We start from the raw sequence: 18,678 nt of genomic DNA, 5'->3' as shown, positions 1-18,678 counted from the left end.
ATAGATTGCATCAAAAGAAAGACATTACCCATGAGCTGTTGCAGAGCAGTTCTATCATTAATTCCTAAAAAAGGAGACTTGGGACTATTAAAAAACTGGAGACCAGTGTCGTTGCTTTGCTCGTGTGGTGGGAAGGCCCTTTACCTTCCCTTATAATTATCTTCCCTTATAATTATATGTGGATCGTAAGCCAATTGGCTGTCACTATGGGGATATAAAGTGCGATAGACCTGTGCTTGAGGTCAACGTCATTTGTCAACGTCATTGACGCGCCGCAAACACTTTACTGTGGCTGCTTCTGGCATCAGGTGTGGACATTAGAGAGAGGTAGGAACGCTTGGTGACTTTATGAGATTGTTTCTAAAGTTAGTAACTAATTTTCTCTGGTTGCGTGTTTTCTTGCACCTTAGTAAGCTCTTGATTGCTTGATTGCCATTTCCTCTCGTAAAGTATGAGTCGGCTGTCCCGTTTCTCATGCGGGTCTCGCACTACCGCTGTGACTGCCGTTATTAGGTGTGTGCACTCCTGATTATGCACGCATCATTCGTCATCGGTATGTAACAGACGTTTACTAGGTTCGGGTGAGACTTTTATAATAGTAATATTAAATGGTGACATTCTATTTTATTCCAGGTGCTCTCCTAAAACGTTGGAGAGCGTAAGATGATTGCTTGATCGCCATTCCCTCTGGTATGGTTCAAATCAACGGATTCGTTTCTCCTGCAGATCTCGCGCTGCTGCGACTGCTAGTTGGGCGCGTTTCACGTCCTGCTCACGGATAACGTTGCTGTCTGGTTTTGTTGATTTTGCTTTACATTTTCTATTTTCTTTTGTTTTGTTTAAATCGTCTTTATTTACATTTGAATAGAAGTGATACTCTTTGCCTTTGCATATCCTAATTTAGTGTGTTTTCTATTATTTGGTTTTCTATTTTGCAAAGAGCTTTATCTTTTTTTGAGGTTTGTTTTGCAGTGCATTTATTTTGTGTGGCTTATTGATTTATCCTATTAAATGTAACTATATTTTTCTTTTGTATTTTTCTAGTTTGTATTTTGTTTTGCTGTTTAGTTAGGCTAATTATTGTAAACCGAGATTGGTTTACTTTCTGTAAACTGTTAAAACCAGTTTGCTGTATGCTCCGGCAAACTGTTAAACCCAGTTTAGTGCATTTTCCTGCAAACTGTTGAGATCAGTTTGGTTTATTTTTCTGTAACCTCAAATCCATTGTTTTGCTTTTGTATTTCTTTAACTCTTTTTGTTAATTCTTATTTTGGGTTGTTTAATTTAAATCGACAATTTAGCGCCTTAATTATTCTGTGTGCATTTTTAGTGACTCTCTTAAGGTTTCTCTGTTCTTGTGTCGCAGGATCTGGGTGCCAAAGGCAGGGAGGCCGGCTCTATTCCCTTCTAGGTGGTGGTGGTGTGTTGTTCACAGTGTGCCGTGTCCATCTGTGAAGTATGGTGTGAGTGCGTGTGTTTGCGTGCACTGGTGAAAGGAATGATTTTTCTGCTATAGGCAGCCTAATCTTTGATAGCCTGACCCTGCTGGTAAGCCCCAGTTAGCTGGTGTTCCTGTGACCTTTTTTTAGAGTTAAACCCTTATGATGAGCTGCGCTCAGCTGAGGCCTGACATATTTTAATGATTGTTTTAACGTGACTGTAACTTAATAAAGTCAACTCTTTTGTATTGTTACCCATGTCTCTGAGCGATTATTGGTGAATGAACTTGCGTGTCCTTTTAGAGACACTACATTCTCTGGGTGTAACTCCCTGAGTGGCGTAGTTGGTAAATTATCCTCTAATTACACCTCCGGGTTGCCACACTCTGATTACAAAATATTTTCAAAGGTGCTAGCAAAGAGACTTAAGAAATATCTACATGTGTTAGTTCATGGAGACCAGTCATATTGTATACCTGATAGATCAATTATGGATAATTTATTTTTATTGCGTGATGTGATTGATTTTAATCAAAGTAATAGTTTTAATTTAGAGTTATTTTGCTTGATCAAGAGAAAGCTTTCGATCAAGTTGATCATGAGTACTTTTCACTGTTTTAAAAGAATTCGGTTTTGGTGAAAATTTTATATCTTATATAAAGTTGTTGTATTCTAATGCTTTTGTAATGGTCAAAGCTGGAGGTGGATTGAGTGCACCTATAAGGATGTCCAGGGGTATCAGACAAGGCTGTCCACTTTCTGGACAGTTATATAGTCTGGTAATTGAACCATTTTTGTGCCAGTTAAGAAAAGAACTAACTGGAATTTCAATTCCAGATCTAAAGAGTACATTCAAAGTATCCTTATCAGCGTATGCTGATGATGTCACTGTGTTTATAAAAGGTCAAGATGATGTGAAGGTTTTAACAAAAATTATCGGAAAATATGAAAGAGCATCCTCAGCCAGAGTTAATTGGGGAAAAAGTGAGGGGTATATTATTGGTAAATGGGAAGATGTAGGACCTCCAAAATTACCATGTGGTTTACATTGGGGTAGAGAGGGGATAAAAGCATTGGGTGTGTTTTTGGGAAATGAGCAATTTCAGATGAAAAACTGGGAGGGATTGCTGGAGAAGGTGTCAGCCCGATTGTCTAAATGGAAATGGCTATTACCACAATTGTCGTACAGAGGGCGAGTCTTGGTCATTAACAACTTGGTGGTTTCGACATTGTGGCATAAAATGACGATTATGGAGCCTCCATTTGAGTTGGTTTGTAAAATACAAAGGACAATCGTGAATTTTTTTTGGAGTGGGGCACACTGGATCCATGCTGCAGCGCTTTATTTACCTGTCCCCGAAGGAGGTCAAGGGCTGGTGGATGTGAGAAGTTGGTTGATGGCTTACAGGATACAAGCAGCACAAAGACTTTTATATCAAAAAGACTAAGCTTGGGCCCATACTGCAAGACTTATTTTGAAGAACGCAGGTGGGCTCGGGTTGGATAAGCATTTGTTCATAATGGACTTGGGGAAGGTGAGCCTGTCAGAGATCACTCCCTTCTATAAGTCAATGCTTCAGGCCTGGAAAGAAGTTTTTAAAGTGGATCGAAGTAGTGAAGATACAGGACACTGGACTATGGAAGAACCATTATTTTTTAATCCGATGATCCAAACAAGGCTTTTGTCTTCAGTAAGAGTATCTTCAGTTTTGAAGAGTCATGGGGTTGTGAAAATGAGACACCTCTTGGATGATGATGGATGGAAGTCGGTTGAAATCCTAAAGGAAATGACAGGACTGAAATCTGAACGTCTTGTTTCAAAACTGATAGAGGAGATCTGGAATGTATTATCAAGTGTGAACAGAGTGTACATTGAAAGGAGTCGACCAATGGACTTAAGAGATACAGAAGAGGATTTTCCAAAAATCAGAGTGTCTCCAGTTATACTTGAAGAGAGAGTGGAAGAAAATATGGACTCAATTCTGTCTTTTGATACTCCTCAGCTGGATTGTTTTGAATCAACATCAAAGAAAGCCATTTACTATTCTTCAGTAAAAGTCACACATCAAGTTTCTCTTAAGAGAATAAAGGTTTCGAAGTGGCCAGGTTTGTTGGGACCAGACTTCCTTGTGAGGGACAGTTGGAGAGCCCTGTATAAGCCTCCCATAGAGAAGAGGACAGCAGATTTGCAGTGGAGGTTTATTCACGGGGCGATAGCTACAGACAGACATGTGGCGCACCTGAATCCAGCAGTGGGTGGTGAATGTAGATTCTGTGGGGAACAGGAAGACTTAGAGCATTTATTTTTAAAATGTGGAAGATTACAAGGGTTTTTTAATTTTCTTAAAGATTTATTTAAGGAATTTGATGAAAAATTTTCTGATAGATTATTTATTGGGGGTGTTAAGTATCGGTATTCAATGAGGAGGATGACATGTTTGTTAAATTATTTGTTGGGAACAGTAAAATTGTCAATCTGGAAAACGAGAAAGAATAAAGGGGCACAACTTGGGACTACTGAAGTGGAAATGATGTTTAGAAAATTAGTGGGTGGAAGAATCAGAATCGAATTTGCTTACTATAAACTTGTGAATAATGAGATTGATTTTTGTGATATTTGGGGTTTCAAAGATATATTATGTGTGGTGTTTGAGGGTCAGTTGTTTTTGAATATTTAATTGTTTAATTTGATTATGTTGAATATGATTATTGTGAATATGTATGAGGCATAAGCTGTTATAAAATAAAAGTGTTTTAATTCTCTCTCTCTCTCCCTCTCGCTCTCGCAGATTTTTTTTCTCTCAGATTTTTAAAAGTAGCAATTAATCCACGAATCACGTGCGTGCCGAACCCTGGGGCCTGGTCCGTATGGATCACGGATCAACTGCGATCCGTTGCATCCATAATATTTATTAGTTTATTAATTGTTGTTATTATTTTAAATGATTATTGTCCCTGGTTCAGTCAATGTACTCTTGTAAGAAAGTAGCAGAGGCTGGAACAGACTTTAAAGGGTTAGATTACACAAAAATGTAAATTCTGTCATTAATTCCTCATGTTGTTCCAAAACCATCAGACCTTCGTTCATCTTCAGACACAAATGATGATATTTTTGATGAATTATTTAATAAAAATTTAATTGACACTTTTGGTCGTCCTGCGTACACCAGTAGAGTCAGACAGTGAAGGACAGACAGAGAATGAGAAAGACAGAGAAAGAGAAAGATGGAAACTGGAAAGCCACAGAGCATCAGAAAGAAAAAGGGGAGGACTGCATTGCTCCTGGATGCAAAAATGAGTTTTGCTGTTAAAACAAATGACAAGAGTCCATTTTCATAAACTGCCACTGAAACAGAGAACAGCCCTGATTCAGATTCAGACACAAAGTCCCAATGTCTCAAGATTTCATAATTATACTGGAATTTGTTTCCATAATGACTGTCAGAAGTTAAAATGAAGCTCAATCATTATAAACACTCATTTGTCATTACACAACACACAGAGATCAAAGCTGATGAACCGCAAAATACATATTTCTCACCGTGACTCCACGATTACCAATAAGGACTCCATACGGTGGATAATCTCCAAACATTATCCCTCATCCCATCATCTTCCTTACCATCATCTTTACTGATCCTTCCGTATTACACGCAATAAAGATTTAACTAACTTGTCCTTCACTGCTGCAGTCCTGAATTATTGTTGTTTGTCTATTTTTTATGAGTCCAGAATTGCGTTGCAAACAGCGCTGGAGCCTCTATTGGTCGACTATTTGTGACATAGATTATGAGTTTATGAGTGTAAATTAGACCACACGCGGCGTCCCACAAAGTAATCCACTCTGGTCGGTGACCGGGAAGAAATTCTCACACGACAGATGACTGACGATATCGTCTGAACACTGGACAGAACGCCCGACAGAAAAGGCAGCTCACCGGAACCTGGATGATACTGGATCTCGCCTAAAGACAAAGCGCACCAGTAATACCAGAAACACAGAGCACAGTTCACTCGAGGTCAAGTTCACGTTCATCCACAGGCGTGTGAACTCTGGGCAATGACGAGCCTCCAGATGCCTGCGACCAAACCTGAAGAACTGAAGAGGAACAGAATAAGATCTACCGACTGGACTAGGACAGCGTGACTGAGACCAAGAACAATGAGCGCACGACGAAAGACAGGACAACGTGCTCTATAAAGAATATAGCTGATGAGACACGACAGGTGAACAATTACCAAAACGAGTGGGAGGAGCTAGTGAACCCGTGAGGAACCGCCACCAACAGGTAAGAAAATACATACACACACTAAATCACCCAGGAGTCCTGACAGTATCCCCTCCCCCATGACCGGCACCGGACGGGCATGGAGGAGACTCACCCTGTCGCCGACGGAAGTCCTCGATCAGACCAGGATCCAGTATATCCAGGATCCGGAACCCAACACCTCTCCTCCGGACCGTAACCCTCCCAGTCCACTAAATACTGAAAACCTCTGCCCCTACGACGAGAATCTAGTAATCTCCTAACTGTATAGGCAGGAGCACCATCCACTAGACGAGGGGCGGGGGGTCTTGGGGCAGAGACAGGGGGATTGTTCCGAGCAAAAAATCACAGGTTTAACCCTGGATACATGAAAAACAGGGTGAACCCGACCAAGACTAGGAGGTAATTTAAGATTAACCGCTACCGGATTAATGACCTTAGATATACTGTATGGCCCAATGAATCGAGGAGCCAGCTTACGAGAAGGCTCACGGAGAGGCAGATCCTTGTTGGAAAGCCATACCCTTTGTCCACACACATAACGGGGTGGAGGTCGCCGGTGATGGTCAGCCGCAGCTTTGGTTCGTCTGACGTTTTGTAATAAAAGTGTCTTAGCTCTCCTCCAAGTGCGTCTGCACCTGCGCACGAAAGCTAAAGCAGACGGAACCGCTGCGTCGGGCTCCTGTGATGGGAAAAGGGGAGGTTGATAACCGATAGACAATTCAAATGGAGACAAATTAGTAGATGCGACGGGAAGAGAATTATGAGAATACTCGACCCAAGGAAGCTGTTGGCACCAAGAGTTCGGATATTTAGACGACAGACAGCGAAGCGTTTGACCGAGATCCTGACTAGCCCGTTCGCATTGCCCGTTGGACTGTGGATGATAACCAGAAGACAGGCTGGCTGTAGCACCGATCTGTCTACAAAACTCCTGCCAAAACCGAGAGATGAACTGATGACCCCTATCTGAAACTACATTAGTCGGAATACTGTGTAACCGAAAGACGTCATCAATCAAAACCTGAGCCATCTCCTTGGCAGAAGGAAGTTTGGGCAGGGGAATAAAATGAACCGCTTTAGAAAAACGATCCACCACAGTCAAAACGACAGTGTTACCATTAGAAGGGCTATATGAGACCAGGGGCGGGAGGGCACGGGCAAAGATTCAAGCAGTCCAGCGGGAGGTTGATTAGAAGCTTTATTACAAGCACAGACTGAACAGGCTAATACAAACTGTCTGACGTCCGAGGTCATGGAAGACCACCAAAAACGTTGACGGATGGCAGCCAACGTTCTCCGAATTCCCGGATGGCCGACAAACTTGGATTCGTGACCCCACCGGATGACATCGGAACGTAACCGCTCAGGAACCCATAGACGACCTGCCGGACACCTCTCCGGATCTTCCCCCCTCTCGGCCGGCCTCTCTCACCCGCTGTTCGATTCCCCACACGAGGGCACCGACCACTCTCCCCTTCCGGGAGAATGGTTTCGGTCCGCTCAGAACCGGAATCCTCGAACAGACGGGAGAGAGCGTCAGGTTTAGTGTTCTTAGACCCCGGCCGGTACGAGAGTGAGAAGTTAAAGTGTTCGAAGAAAAGTGCCCAGCAAGCCTGTCTAGATATTAACCTTCTGGCTGAACGGATATATTCCAAATTTTTATGATCCGTCCAGACCAGAAAGGGCTCCGAGGTTCCCTCCAACCAGTGACGCCAGTCACCCAGAGCGAGTCTTACCGCCAGCAGCTCCCAATTACCTATGTCGTAATTTCGTTCCGCTGGGCTTAACCGATGAGAGAAAAAAGCGCACGGATGCACTCTCTCTTGTCAACAGAAGATTGCTGAGATAAAACGGCGCCTACCCCGACTTCAGATGCATCCACTTCCACTATAAATTGTTTAGCTGAATCAGGAATAGAAAGAACAGGCGCAGAGATGAAATGGGACTTTAATTCATCAAAGGCTTCCTGAGCTTCCTTATTCCAACAGAAACCCACTTTAGAGGAAGTGAGAGCGGTAAGAGGTTTAGAGATCTGGCCAAAATTTCTGATGAAACACAGATAAAAGTTGGCGAAACCCAGAAATCGCTGAAGCTCTGAACCCAGAAACGAAACCGACTCCCTGTGGAACTCGCACTTCTGCACCTTAACAAAGAGCTGATTCTCTAACAGCCGTTGTAAAACCCGGCGAACATGCTGGGTGTGTATCTGCATAGAGGGAGAAAAGATGAGAATGTCATCGAGATACACAAAGACAAACTTGTTAATCATGTCACCCAGCACTTCATTGACCATGGTTTGGAAGACAGCCGATGCGTTACAAAGACCGAACGGAAGAACGCAGTATTCCCAGTGCCCTGATGGTGTATTGAAAGCTGTCTTCCACTCATCGCCCTCCTTGATACGTACCAAGTGATAAGCGTTGCGCAGATCTAACTTGGTAAACACGTGCGCTCCCTGTAATAACTCGAACGCTGATGACATTAAAGGCAAGGGGTACTTATTCTTAACAGTAATGTCATTCAGCCCTCTATAATCAATGCACGGATGAAGAGACCCGTCTTTCTTCTTAACAAATAGAAATCCAGCGCCAGCTGGAGACGAGGAGCGGCGAATGAGACCGGCATTAAGAGATTCATTAATGTACTTATCCATAGCCTCTCTCTCAGGTTTAGATAGGGAAAATATGCGACCCTTAGGCGGAGAAGTGTCTGAGAGAAGTTTGATTTCGCAATCATACGACCGGTGAGGAGGTAGGGAAGTAGCTCGAGCTTTACTGAACACCCGACACAGATCAGAGTACTCCGCCGGAACTCCCGAGAGATCAACATCCGGAACCTGAAAAGTAGAACACACAACAGGAGAAGGAGCAGGACCGAGACATGAAACATGACACGAAGACTTCCACGATAACACAACCAATCATGCCCTAAAATGACCGGCGATTGAGAATGTTCTAATAAATAGAATTCGATCTCCTCACAATGATTGCCAGAAACAAACAAACTCACTGGGGGAGTGCAATGGGTGATAACAGCCATATGCTGTCCCTTTAAAGTCTAAGCGGAGAGAGAAGAAGACAGGGGAATAAAAGGAATATTCCACGATTCGGCCAAACCGGCATCCAGAAAACTCACCTCCACACCAGAGTCTAGCAACGCCTGTGAATGAAAAGACTGTTTATAGTTTATAATTACTAGGAGTGTGTACAGCTTACGGGAGACTTCAATGACGACACGCCCACCAAAACTCCCGAAGTCATCGGCGGGCAGTCTCTTTTCTCTTTTACCAGACATACAGCGGCGATATGCCCCGCCTTACCGCAATACAAGCACAAACCACAGGACAGACGACGATGTCTTTCAGTGGCGGTCAGACGGAGCTTGCCCAGTTGCATGGGTTCCTCCGTTTGGAGAGAAGATGCAGTGAATTCCTCCAGTTCAGAGACGGCGAAATGACGAAACGACCGGCGGATGTCACGTTGACGGTGGCGGGTCTCGATCCTCAACGCCAGGTCGATCGCCGTCTCTAGAGATGTCGGCGGATCTCGTGCAGCGATCTCATCTTGAATAGCAGGGTTGAGACCCTCGAGAAACTGAGCCTGTAATGCAGCGTCATTCCAGCCGCTGGTGATGGCTAGCGTCTTGAACGCGATGGCATAATCCGTGACGGAAGAGGTCCGTTGCAGTAGCCTCACTAGCTCGGCTGCTGCCATGTCCCCACGAAGCGACCGATCAAATAAACTCAACATCTCCATCTCGAGAGCCTCAAACGAAGCCGTACACGGAGCCCTGGCTCCCCATACAGCCATTCCCCACTGTCTCGCCCTTCCGGTGAGAAGAGTCAATACATATGCCACCTTAGATGATGAAGCGGCGAAACGCCGTGGCTGAAGGGCAAAAACAAGGGAACACTGCTGCAAGAAAGCCCGGTTGAGACAGGTGCAGAAGGAGAAGGAAAACGCTCACCGACCTGGGAAACCATTTGGTCTACCCGGGTACTGAGCTCAGTAAATTGTTCGGACAGGACACGAAAATCTCTGGAAGCTTCACTCAACAGAGATGAATGCTGTTCCATGACCACTCCCTGCTGATGAAGTGCGGCGTACACCAAATCCGAACCCTCCGAACTCGCTGACTCCATTGTTGGTGTGCTCATTTTGTCACAAGGAGTCTCGGAGCAAAATGCAAGTTCAAAATGTTTATTTAGAAGGAATCAAGAGAGGGTCAGATGAAGCACAAAAGTCACAGTCCACGGAACACAGACCACATGCGGCGTCCCACGAAGTAATCCACTCCGGTCGGTCCTCACACGACAGATGACTGATGATATCGTCTGAACACTGGACAGAAGGCAAAACAACGCCTGACAGAAAAGGCAGCTCACCGGAACCAGGATGATACTGGATCTCGCCTAAAGACAAAGCACACCAGTAATACCAGAAACACAGAGCACAGTTCACTCTGGGTCAAGTTCACATTCATCCACAGGCGTGTGAACTCTGGGCAATGACGAGCCTCCAGATGCCTGCGACCAAACCTGAAGAACTGAAGAGGAACAGAATAAGATCTACCGACTGGACTAGGACAGCGTGACTGAGACCAAGAACAATGAGCGCACAACGAGAGACAGGACAACGTGCTCTATAAAGAATATAGCTGATGAGACATGACAGGTGAACAATTACCAAAACAAGTCGGAGTAGCTAGTGAACCCGTGAGGAACCGCCACCAACAGGTAAGAAAATACATACACACACTAAATCACCCAGGAGTCCTGACAGCTGCCTACCAGCTGCAATCACCAATAACACTTTGTTCCATATATATGTTTTTCTATATCGTCATAAATATCATTATGGCAAATATTCTTGAAATATGGTGATATAAATGAGGCTATATTACCCACCCCTACCAACAGCGTCAACCAACCCCGTGATGTCACAGGTTATAGTTCTGCAAGATGGCGGCTCCTTTGCTACAAAAGCTCTAACAAAACATATTTTTTTCTTTTAAATGGTGCCATTTATCATGTTTGTCAATAAGTTTTGATTAGAGTGTAAATCCATTTCCTAAATAATGTTAACTTGACTGACTGCTTCATTTCCACATTAAAATAATGAGAAGGCACGTCATGAGCCCTTTAAGACTCTGAGCTTGTTATTCAGGAGAAAACCTCTCATTTAGCAAATGGTGCTGATTCATTATTAAACATGATTCTTCATTAGTGAATAATTCACACTCACAGAGCTTTTGTGCAGTTGCTCACAGCTGGTATCAGTCTTCTTCTGCACTCAGCTGATGTGTTGTATTTCCTGAGGTTCAGCTCATCCAGCGGCTCCTCTGAGATCTGAAGCATGTAGGCGATTGTTGAGCAGTGAGACGGAGAGAGTTCCTCCTCTGAGTGTTTGTCTGATTTCACAAACTCCTGAATCTCTCTGGACAGAGTCTGATCTTTCACTTCCAGCAGACAGAGGAACAGATTGATGGACTGATCAGCTGAGAGTTCATGCTCATCTTTGATCTTCTGTTGAATGTACTGTGTGATTTCTCTGGTTCTCTGTCTCCTGATGCTCTCTGTGCTTTTCTCTGTGTGTGTCAGTAGATCCTTTAAGAGTCTCTGATTGGACTCCAGAGAGATGCCCAGCAGAAACCGCAGGAACAGATCCAGCCGTCCATTCTCACTCCTGAGGGCTTTATCTACTGCTGATGTTAGTAGATCATACAGAGAGTCTTTACCTACTGCTGATGTTAGTAGATCACACAGAGAGTCTTTACCTACTGCTGATGTTAGTAGATCATACAGAGAGTCTTTACCTACTGCTGATGTTAGTAGATCACACAGAGAGTCTTTACCTACTGCTGATGTTAGTAGATCACACAGAGAGTCTTTACCTACTGCTGATGTAAGTAGATCACACAGAGAGTCTTTACCTACTGCTGATGTTAGTAGATCACACAGAGAGTCTTTACCTACTGCTGATGTAAGTAGATCACACAGAGAGTCTTTACCTACTGCTGATGTTAGTAGATCACACAGAGAGTCTTTATCTACTGCTGATGTTAGTAGATCATACAGAGAGTCTTTATCTACTCCTGATGTTAGTAGATCACACAGAGAGTCTTTATCTACTGCTGATGTTAGTAGATCACACAGAGAGTCTTTATCTACTGCTGATGTTAGTAGATCATACAGAGAGTCTTTACCTACTGCTGATGTTAGTAGATCACACAGAGAGTATTTATCTACTGCTGATGTTAGTAGATCACACAGAGAGTCTTTATCTACTGCTGATGTTAGTAGATCACACAGAGAGTCTTTATCTACTGCTGATGTTAGTAGATCACACAGAGAGTCTTTATCAGGCCAGTAAGATCTGAATTCCTGCAGTAGTTTCTTGTTCTTGATCACATGAGAGTAAAACAGATAGAAAGCAGCGAGAAACTCCTGGACGCTCAGATGAATGAAGCTGTAGACTTTCCTCTGATGAATCACAGATTCCTCCTTAAAGATCTCAGTGCAGATCCCAGAATGCACTGCGGCGTCAGTGACGTCTATGCCGCTCTCCCTCAGGTCCTCCTCATAGAACATCACATTGCCCTTCATCAGCTGTTTGAAAGCCACTTCAGCAAGTTTCACAATCACTTCTCTGTTGGACGGCAGGAGTTTCTCTGGATCTCTCTCTTCATACTTCTGATTCCTCATGTTGATCTGAATCAGCAGGAAGTGGATGTACATTTCAGTCAGAGTTTGAGGGATTTCTGCACTGCAATCTTCTTCCAGGAGCTTTTGAAGCACAGTGGATGAGATCCAGCAGAAGACGGGTATGTGGCACATGATGTGGAGGCTTCTTGCTCTTCTGATGAGTGAGATGATTCTGCTGGCTTGATGCTCGTCCCTGATTCTCTTCCTGAAATATTCCTCCTTCTGAGGCTCATTGAATCCCTGAATCTCTGTCAGACGGTTGATGTATTCGGAGGGGATCTGATTGGCTGCTGCTGGTCTGGAGGTGATCCAGATGAGAGCCGAGGGAAGCATCTCTCCTTTCATGAGCTTTGACATCAACACATCCACTGATGAAGTCTCAGTCACATCAGAAACTTCCTTTGACATCAACACATCCACTGATGAAGTCTCAGTCACACCAGAAACTCCCTTTGACATCAACACATCCACTGATGAAGTCTCAGTCACACCAGAAACTTCCTGAGCGTCTGAAAACCTCAGTGTGATTCTGCTTTCATCCAGACCATCAAAGATGAACACAACTTTACACTCCTCATAAATCCTTGAGTCCAGATCTTGAAGTTCAGGATGAAAGTCCAGCAGAAGTCTGTGAAGACTGTACTGATGATCTCGGATCAAGTTCAGCTCTCGAAATGGAAGCACAAACATGAAATCTACATCCTGATTGGCTCTTCCCTCGGCCCAGTCCAGAATGAACTTCTGCACAGAGACGGTTTTTCCGATTCCAGCGATGCCTTTAGTAAGAACAGTCTTTATCTGCTCTTTCTCCTCACGTCCTGGTTCAGGTGAGGCTGTAAAGATGTCATTGCAGTAGATTGGAGTGTCTTCTGAGTGTTGTGTTCTGGCTGTTTTCTCCATCTGTAAAACCTCATGTTCTTCATTCACTCCTCCTCTCTCTCCCTCTATGATGTAGAGCTGTGTGTAGATCCTGTTCAGGAGGGCTTCATTCTCCTGGAGTTTCATTCCCTCAAATAATCTCTCATACTTGTTCTTCATGCTGGTTTTGTGTCGGTCTTTGACTCTCTGGAGTTTTTTGTCTCTGGAAAAAAAAAATAACAGAACAGGTTAAAAATTATGTAAAATAAAGGATTTAAATAAATAAAATGTAAACTTAAATTATACAGTAAATCAAAACAGATCAATCTGGTATTTTCTGTATAATTAATGCATTCATGTCAGCTTCAGTTGAACACTTTTCACAATGCAAATTGATCCAGAGCAGCTTCACAGAAAACAGAGAAGTAGAAAAACACAGAGAAAAGGAAAAGCGTGTCTTTCAATCCTCCAGCGAGCAGCTCAAGGTGACAGAGACCAGGAACAAACTCACTAAGAGCTTTAAGAGATGATGAAGAAACCCAAACCTCATCCTCCATCTGACACCAGAGATTCTGTCAGACAATAAGTGTCTTATATCTGGACATTGGGGTCAAAGTTCATCACTGAATGTTTGTCCACAGATTTGAGGTGAAATCAGAAATAAAAACCGAAATCATCTCTGTGTGTTCAGTGTTTCTGAGTCTCATATTAAATGTTGTCTCTAAGTTACACTAGAGCAGTTAAAGGGATAAAGGGACCCGTTAAATTCAGCCAAACATGAGAATCCAGTCATTATTTAATCAACCTGATGTTGTTCTAATGGCTTATGATCTTCTTTCTTCTTCAGGCCACAAAAGGAGAAATGTTGATAAATGTCCTGCTCGTGTTTGTCTGTGTAATGGCAGTAAATACTGACCGGCTTCAAGCTTTAAAGATTCACAGAATGATCCCATCATTCAGTCAGTGTGGAGAATGCTCACAGCCATTGGAATAACAGGGAAGGAGAGGAAGGCAGCAGCTCGCAGGATGGGGGAGGCAGCGGAAAGAGCCTCTTGCTGGTTATGGAGCAAGAGGGAGGAGTTGAGCTGGGAGCCAGGAGGGGAAGATGGGCAGTGACTTGGCCACCACTGCCGACCCACCATCGGGAGGGTGTTGCGGATAAGGGTCGAAACACCCAATAAACGATGGGTACCGCCTGATGACATCAACCCCTCCTGACCAAGGCTATATTCACTTAAGGTGAACGAATGGGAGAAGCATTTTCGAATGTATTTGTAATCTAGAAACTCTGGGTAACCAGTGACTTCCAGGAAAGTCTGGGTGGCAACCGAGGAAGTTTGGTGACGCTGGAAAGACAGCTGACCTCCAGGAAAGACTGGCGTGGGTGTATGAGGCTAGCAACCTCATCCACAGCACTCGCAAGAGGGCACCAACTCAAGCTACAGAAAGTAATACAGAGCAATACCCCCAGAGTCTCCCGAGAGGGGGGGGGGATGAGAGACTCGTTAGGACAGATATAACGGTAACGGCCAGGAATGAAATATGGACACAGAGACGGCTCACCCAAACAACTTTAACCGGGAGGGCATTGGAAGTAAAGTGTCATTGCGGAAAGACCTGCAAGAATAGAAGAGGGCTTAAGATACACCAAAGCCGAACCAACTGTGGAAAAGAGGGGTCACAGGAGCAGCGCACAGCGGTAGCACCTGGTGAGACCCAGGAGAGCTCCAGGCAGGAAGCACCCCACAGTACTGGAGATCTCTCAGCACCTGTTTCACCTCAAGACCTCAGGAGGGACCCACCCAATGCCACCCCAGGGAGCCAACCCCATCCTGCGAGGGAACAGATCAAATGGCCCAAGATGAGCGATAACAAAGAGTGGTACCAACTAGACCAAGATCTCGACAAAGTGCTAGAAGCCACACTAGCAGGGACGGCCGAGCAGAAAGTCAATACTCTCACAACAATAACCTATAACCTGGCAAAGGAGCGTTTTGGAATTCAGGAGAAGAAAATCAACATCAAGTCTGCACAGCAGCCAAACAGAAGAGAGAGGGAAATTCATCGATTAAGGGGAGAAATCAAGAATCTCACCAGGCAGTTCAAAAGAGCCCTTGCTGATGAAAGGGAAGGCATCAAGGACCTGACAAGTCAACTCTGGGAGCGCCTTTGCAGACTCCGAAAAGCAGAAAGAACTCGGCAGAAGAGGAAGGATAGGGAGAACAAAAGATCTCAGTTCACCAAAGACCCCTTCCGATTCACCAGAACACTGTTGGGTGAAGCAAAATCTGGAAGGCTGACCAGCCCCAGAGGAGATGTGGAGGCGTTCTTGAGGGAGACCCACAATGACACCTCCAGAAACCAGGCCCTGGACGCCAACCCAAACATCAGCAGTATAAAGACCCCGGAAAAAGAGCTCAACATCAGTGAACCATCCTGGAGGGAAGTCCAAGAGGTGGTGAAGAAGGCCAGAACAGGGTCTGCCCCCGGCCCAAGCTGTATACCTTACAAGGTATATAAGAAATGCCCAATGCTTCTCCGGAGGCTGTGGAAGCTGTTCCGGAGGATCTGGAGAAAAGGTACCATTCCATCAGGCTGGAAGAAGGCAGAGGGCTGTTTCGTGCCAAAGGAAGAGAACTCCTCAACCACTGACCAATTCAGAACAATCTCACTGCTAAGTGTAGAAGGCAAGATCTTCTTTTCTGTACTGGCTAAGAGGATGACCTCGTACATGACAGAGAATGGATACATCAACACTGCCATCCAAAAAGGTGGAATTCCAGGCTTCTCTGGATGCCTGGAACATACCGGAGTTCTCAGTCAGATGATCCGTGAGGCCAAAGCCAGTAAGGGCAACCTGACTGTTGTCTGGTTGGATTTGGCCAATGCCTATGGATCAATCCCTCACACCCTCATCCATGCAGCACTAGACCACTACCACATCCCGCAGCACATCAAAAGAATAATCACCAGCTACTTTGGTGGAATCCAGCTACGATTCAAGGCGGCTAATTTTACAACTCAGTGGCAAAGCCTGGAAAAAGGTATCGTAACTGGCTGCACAATCTCCCCTATTCTCTTCGTCATGGGAATGAACCTTCTAATAACAGCTGCGGCGAAGGAAGCACGGGGTCCAAAAATGGAGTCAGGCATCCAACAACCCCCAATAAGAGGTTACATGGACGACCTTACCGTGACGACCACAACCCATGTGGAGGCAAGGTGGGTGCTAACTGTCCTGGGCCACATGGCAACGTGGGCCAGAATGAAGTTTAAACCAAAGAAATCAAGGAATTTGGGGATCAGGGACGGGAAGTTGACCAACAGGTTTAAGATGCATGTGCAAGGGGAAGTGATTCCATCAATAGAGGAGAATTCAATCAAGTGTCTCGGAAAGTGGTTCGATGACTCACTTACTGATAGGAATAACATAGCCAGTACGGAAAAGCAGATGGAGGAATGGCTGAGGAGGATCGAAAAATCAGGGCTCCCTGGGAAGTTTAAAGCTTGGCTCTATCAACACGGACTGTTGCCAAGACTCATGTGGTTGCTGACTGTGTATGAGGTCCCGATGACATGCGTTGAAGGAGTGGAGAGGAAGATCAATAAGTACCTCCGAAAGTGGTTAGGAATCCCTCCAAGCTTCACTTCAGTAGGCCTCTACATAAGATCAGGGCAGCTCCAACTTCCTCTGTCATCCGTAGTTGAGGAATTCAAAGTTGCAAAGTGCAGAGTCGTAATGACATATAGAGACTCACAGGATGAACAAGTCAGACATGCAGGCGTCATCACAAGATCAGGTCGCAAGTGGGCAGTGGATTCATCTGTTGCACAAGCTGAGAGCATGCTGAAGCTACGTGATGTCATCGGAGCACCATGCTCAGGAAGACAGGGTCTTGGAACCTCACATTTTCAACAGTGGAGGAAGGCAGGAACCAGTGAAAGAAGAGCCATGATTCAAGAGGAGGTTCGGAACCTGGAAGAGGAAGGACGAAGATCAAGGGCAGTGGACCTAGCTTCTCAGGGGGCCTGGACCAGATGGGATCTTCCCAAGAGGAAGATTACCTGGGCAGACCTATGGAGACTGGAGCCGTTCCGCATCTCCTTCCTGCTGAGGTCAGTGTATGACACACTCCCAACCCCAACAAACTTGCACAAGTGGGGCATGAGAGAGGACCCATTGTGCAAGCTTTGTGGGGAGAGAGGCACCATGGCACACATCCTGGCCGGGTGTAAAAAAGCACTCACTCAGGGAAGGTACATGTGGCGCAACGATAGGGTGCTCATGACACTCGCTAGCACCTTAGAGCAGGAGAGGAAAAAGAGACGCCAGCCTCTTCGGAAAACAACTTCGATCCAGTTTGTAAGGGAGGGGGAAATTCCACCAACCACAGCAACAACAAGAACCAGTCTGCTACAAAAGGCCCAATCATGGGAAATGAAGGTCGACCTGAGAGGAAGGCTGCAATTCCCCAGTTTGTCCAGACAACCCTGAGGCCGGATGTGGTACTGTGGTCTGAAGAGGGAAAAAAGATCATCCTCATAGAACTTACAGTCCCATGGGAAGAGGGGTGTGAACAGGCCTTTGAAAGAAAGAGTGCCAAATATCAAGACCTGCTGCACGACTGCAGGGGAAAAGGATGGCAGGCCTGGCTTTTCCCGGCCGAGGTCGGCTGTAGAGGATTCCCTGCTCAGTCAGTGTGGAGAATGCTCACAGCCATTGGAATAACAGGGAAGGAGAGGAAGGCAGCAGCTCGCAGGATGGGGGAGGCAGCGGAAAGAGCCTCTTGCTGGTTATGGAGCAAGAGGGAGGAGTTGAGCTGGAAGCCAGGAGGGGAAGATGGGCAGTGACTTGGCCACCACTGCCGACCCACCATCGGGAGGGTGTTGCGGATAAGGGTCGAAACACCCAATGAACGATGGGTACCGCCTGATGACATCAACCCCTCCTGGCCAAGGCTATATTCACTTAAGGTGAACGAATGGGAGAAGCATTTTCGAATGTATTTGTAACCATCAGACTCGAGCTCTATAATCAAAGTGTTCTGAGGGGATATGAGAGTTTGGTTAAAAAAAAAAAATGTCCTGACCTTCTCTGTTGGTCTGCAGGGAGGCAGGAAAAGCACACAAGCACATCATTTAGAGAAATCAAGATGAATTAACACACACACACACACACACACGTCTAAAACCCTTAAAGTGTGAGTTCTTTCTTCTCTGAGGTGAAGATCTCCAGAACAGTTGTCAGATGACAGTCCATAAACACCAGAACTCCACAGAGATATTCACCTCAGAGATCAGCATTCTGGGATACTTTGCAGTTTTTTTTTATTTTCTTTCAATACTTTTGCAATTTGCAAGTTCTGTCTGCAGTTTAATTTATTATATTGTCTCTAATACTAGATCA

At 45.0% G+C, this 18,678-nt stretch overlaps 1 protein-coding gene across 1 annotated transcript in view; it reads right to left on the bottom strand.

Moving 5' to 3' along the window:
• The window catches only part of LOC307135115 (uncharacterized protein), a 75,092-nt gene that overhangs the window by 40,144 nt on the left and 16,270 nt on the right, over positions 1-18,678 (bottom strand). The window contains exon 3 of the mRNA XM_079831303.1: positions 10,954-13,494. Within this exon, the coding sequence (XP_079687429.1) occupies positions 10,954-13,494 (2,541 nt within the window). The remainder of the gene's footprint in view (positions 1-10,953; positions 13,495-18,678) is intronic.

This window comes from Gobio gobio, assembly GCF_949357685.1.
Source record: "Gobio gobio genome assembly, chromosome: 12".
Lineage (NCBI taxonomy): Eukaryota > Metazoa > Chordata > Actinopteri > Cypriniformes > Gobionidae > Gobio > Gobio gobio.
This window is presented reverse-complemented; position numbering and strand designations above follow the sequence as displayed.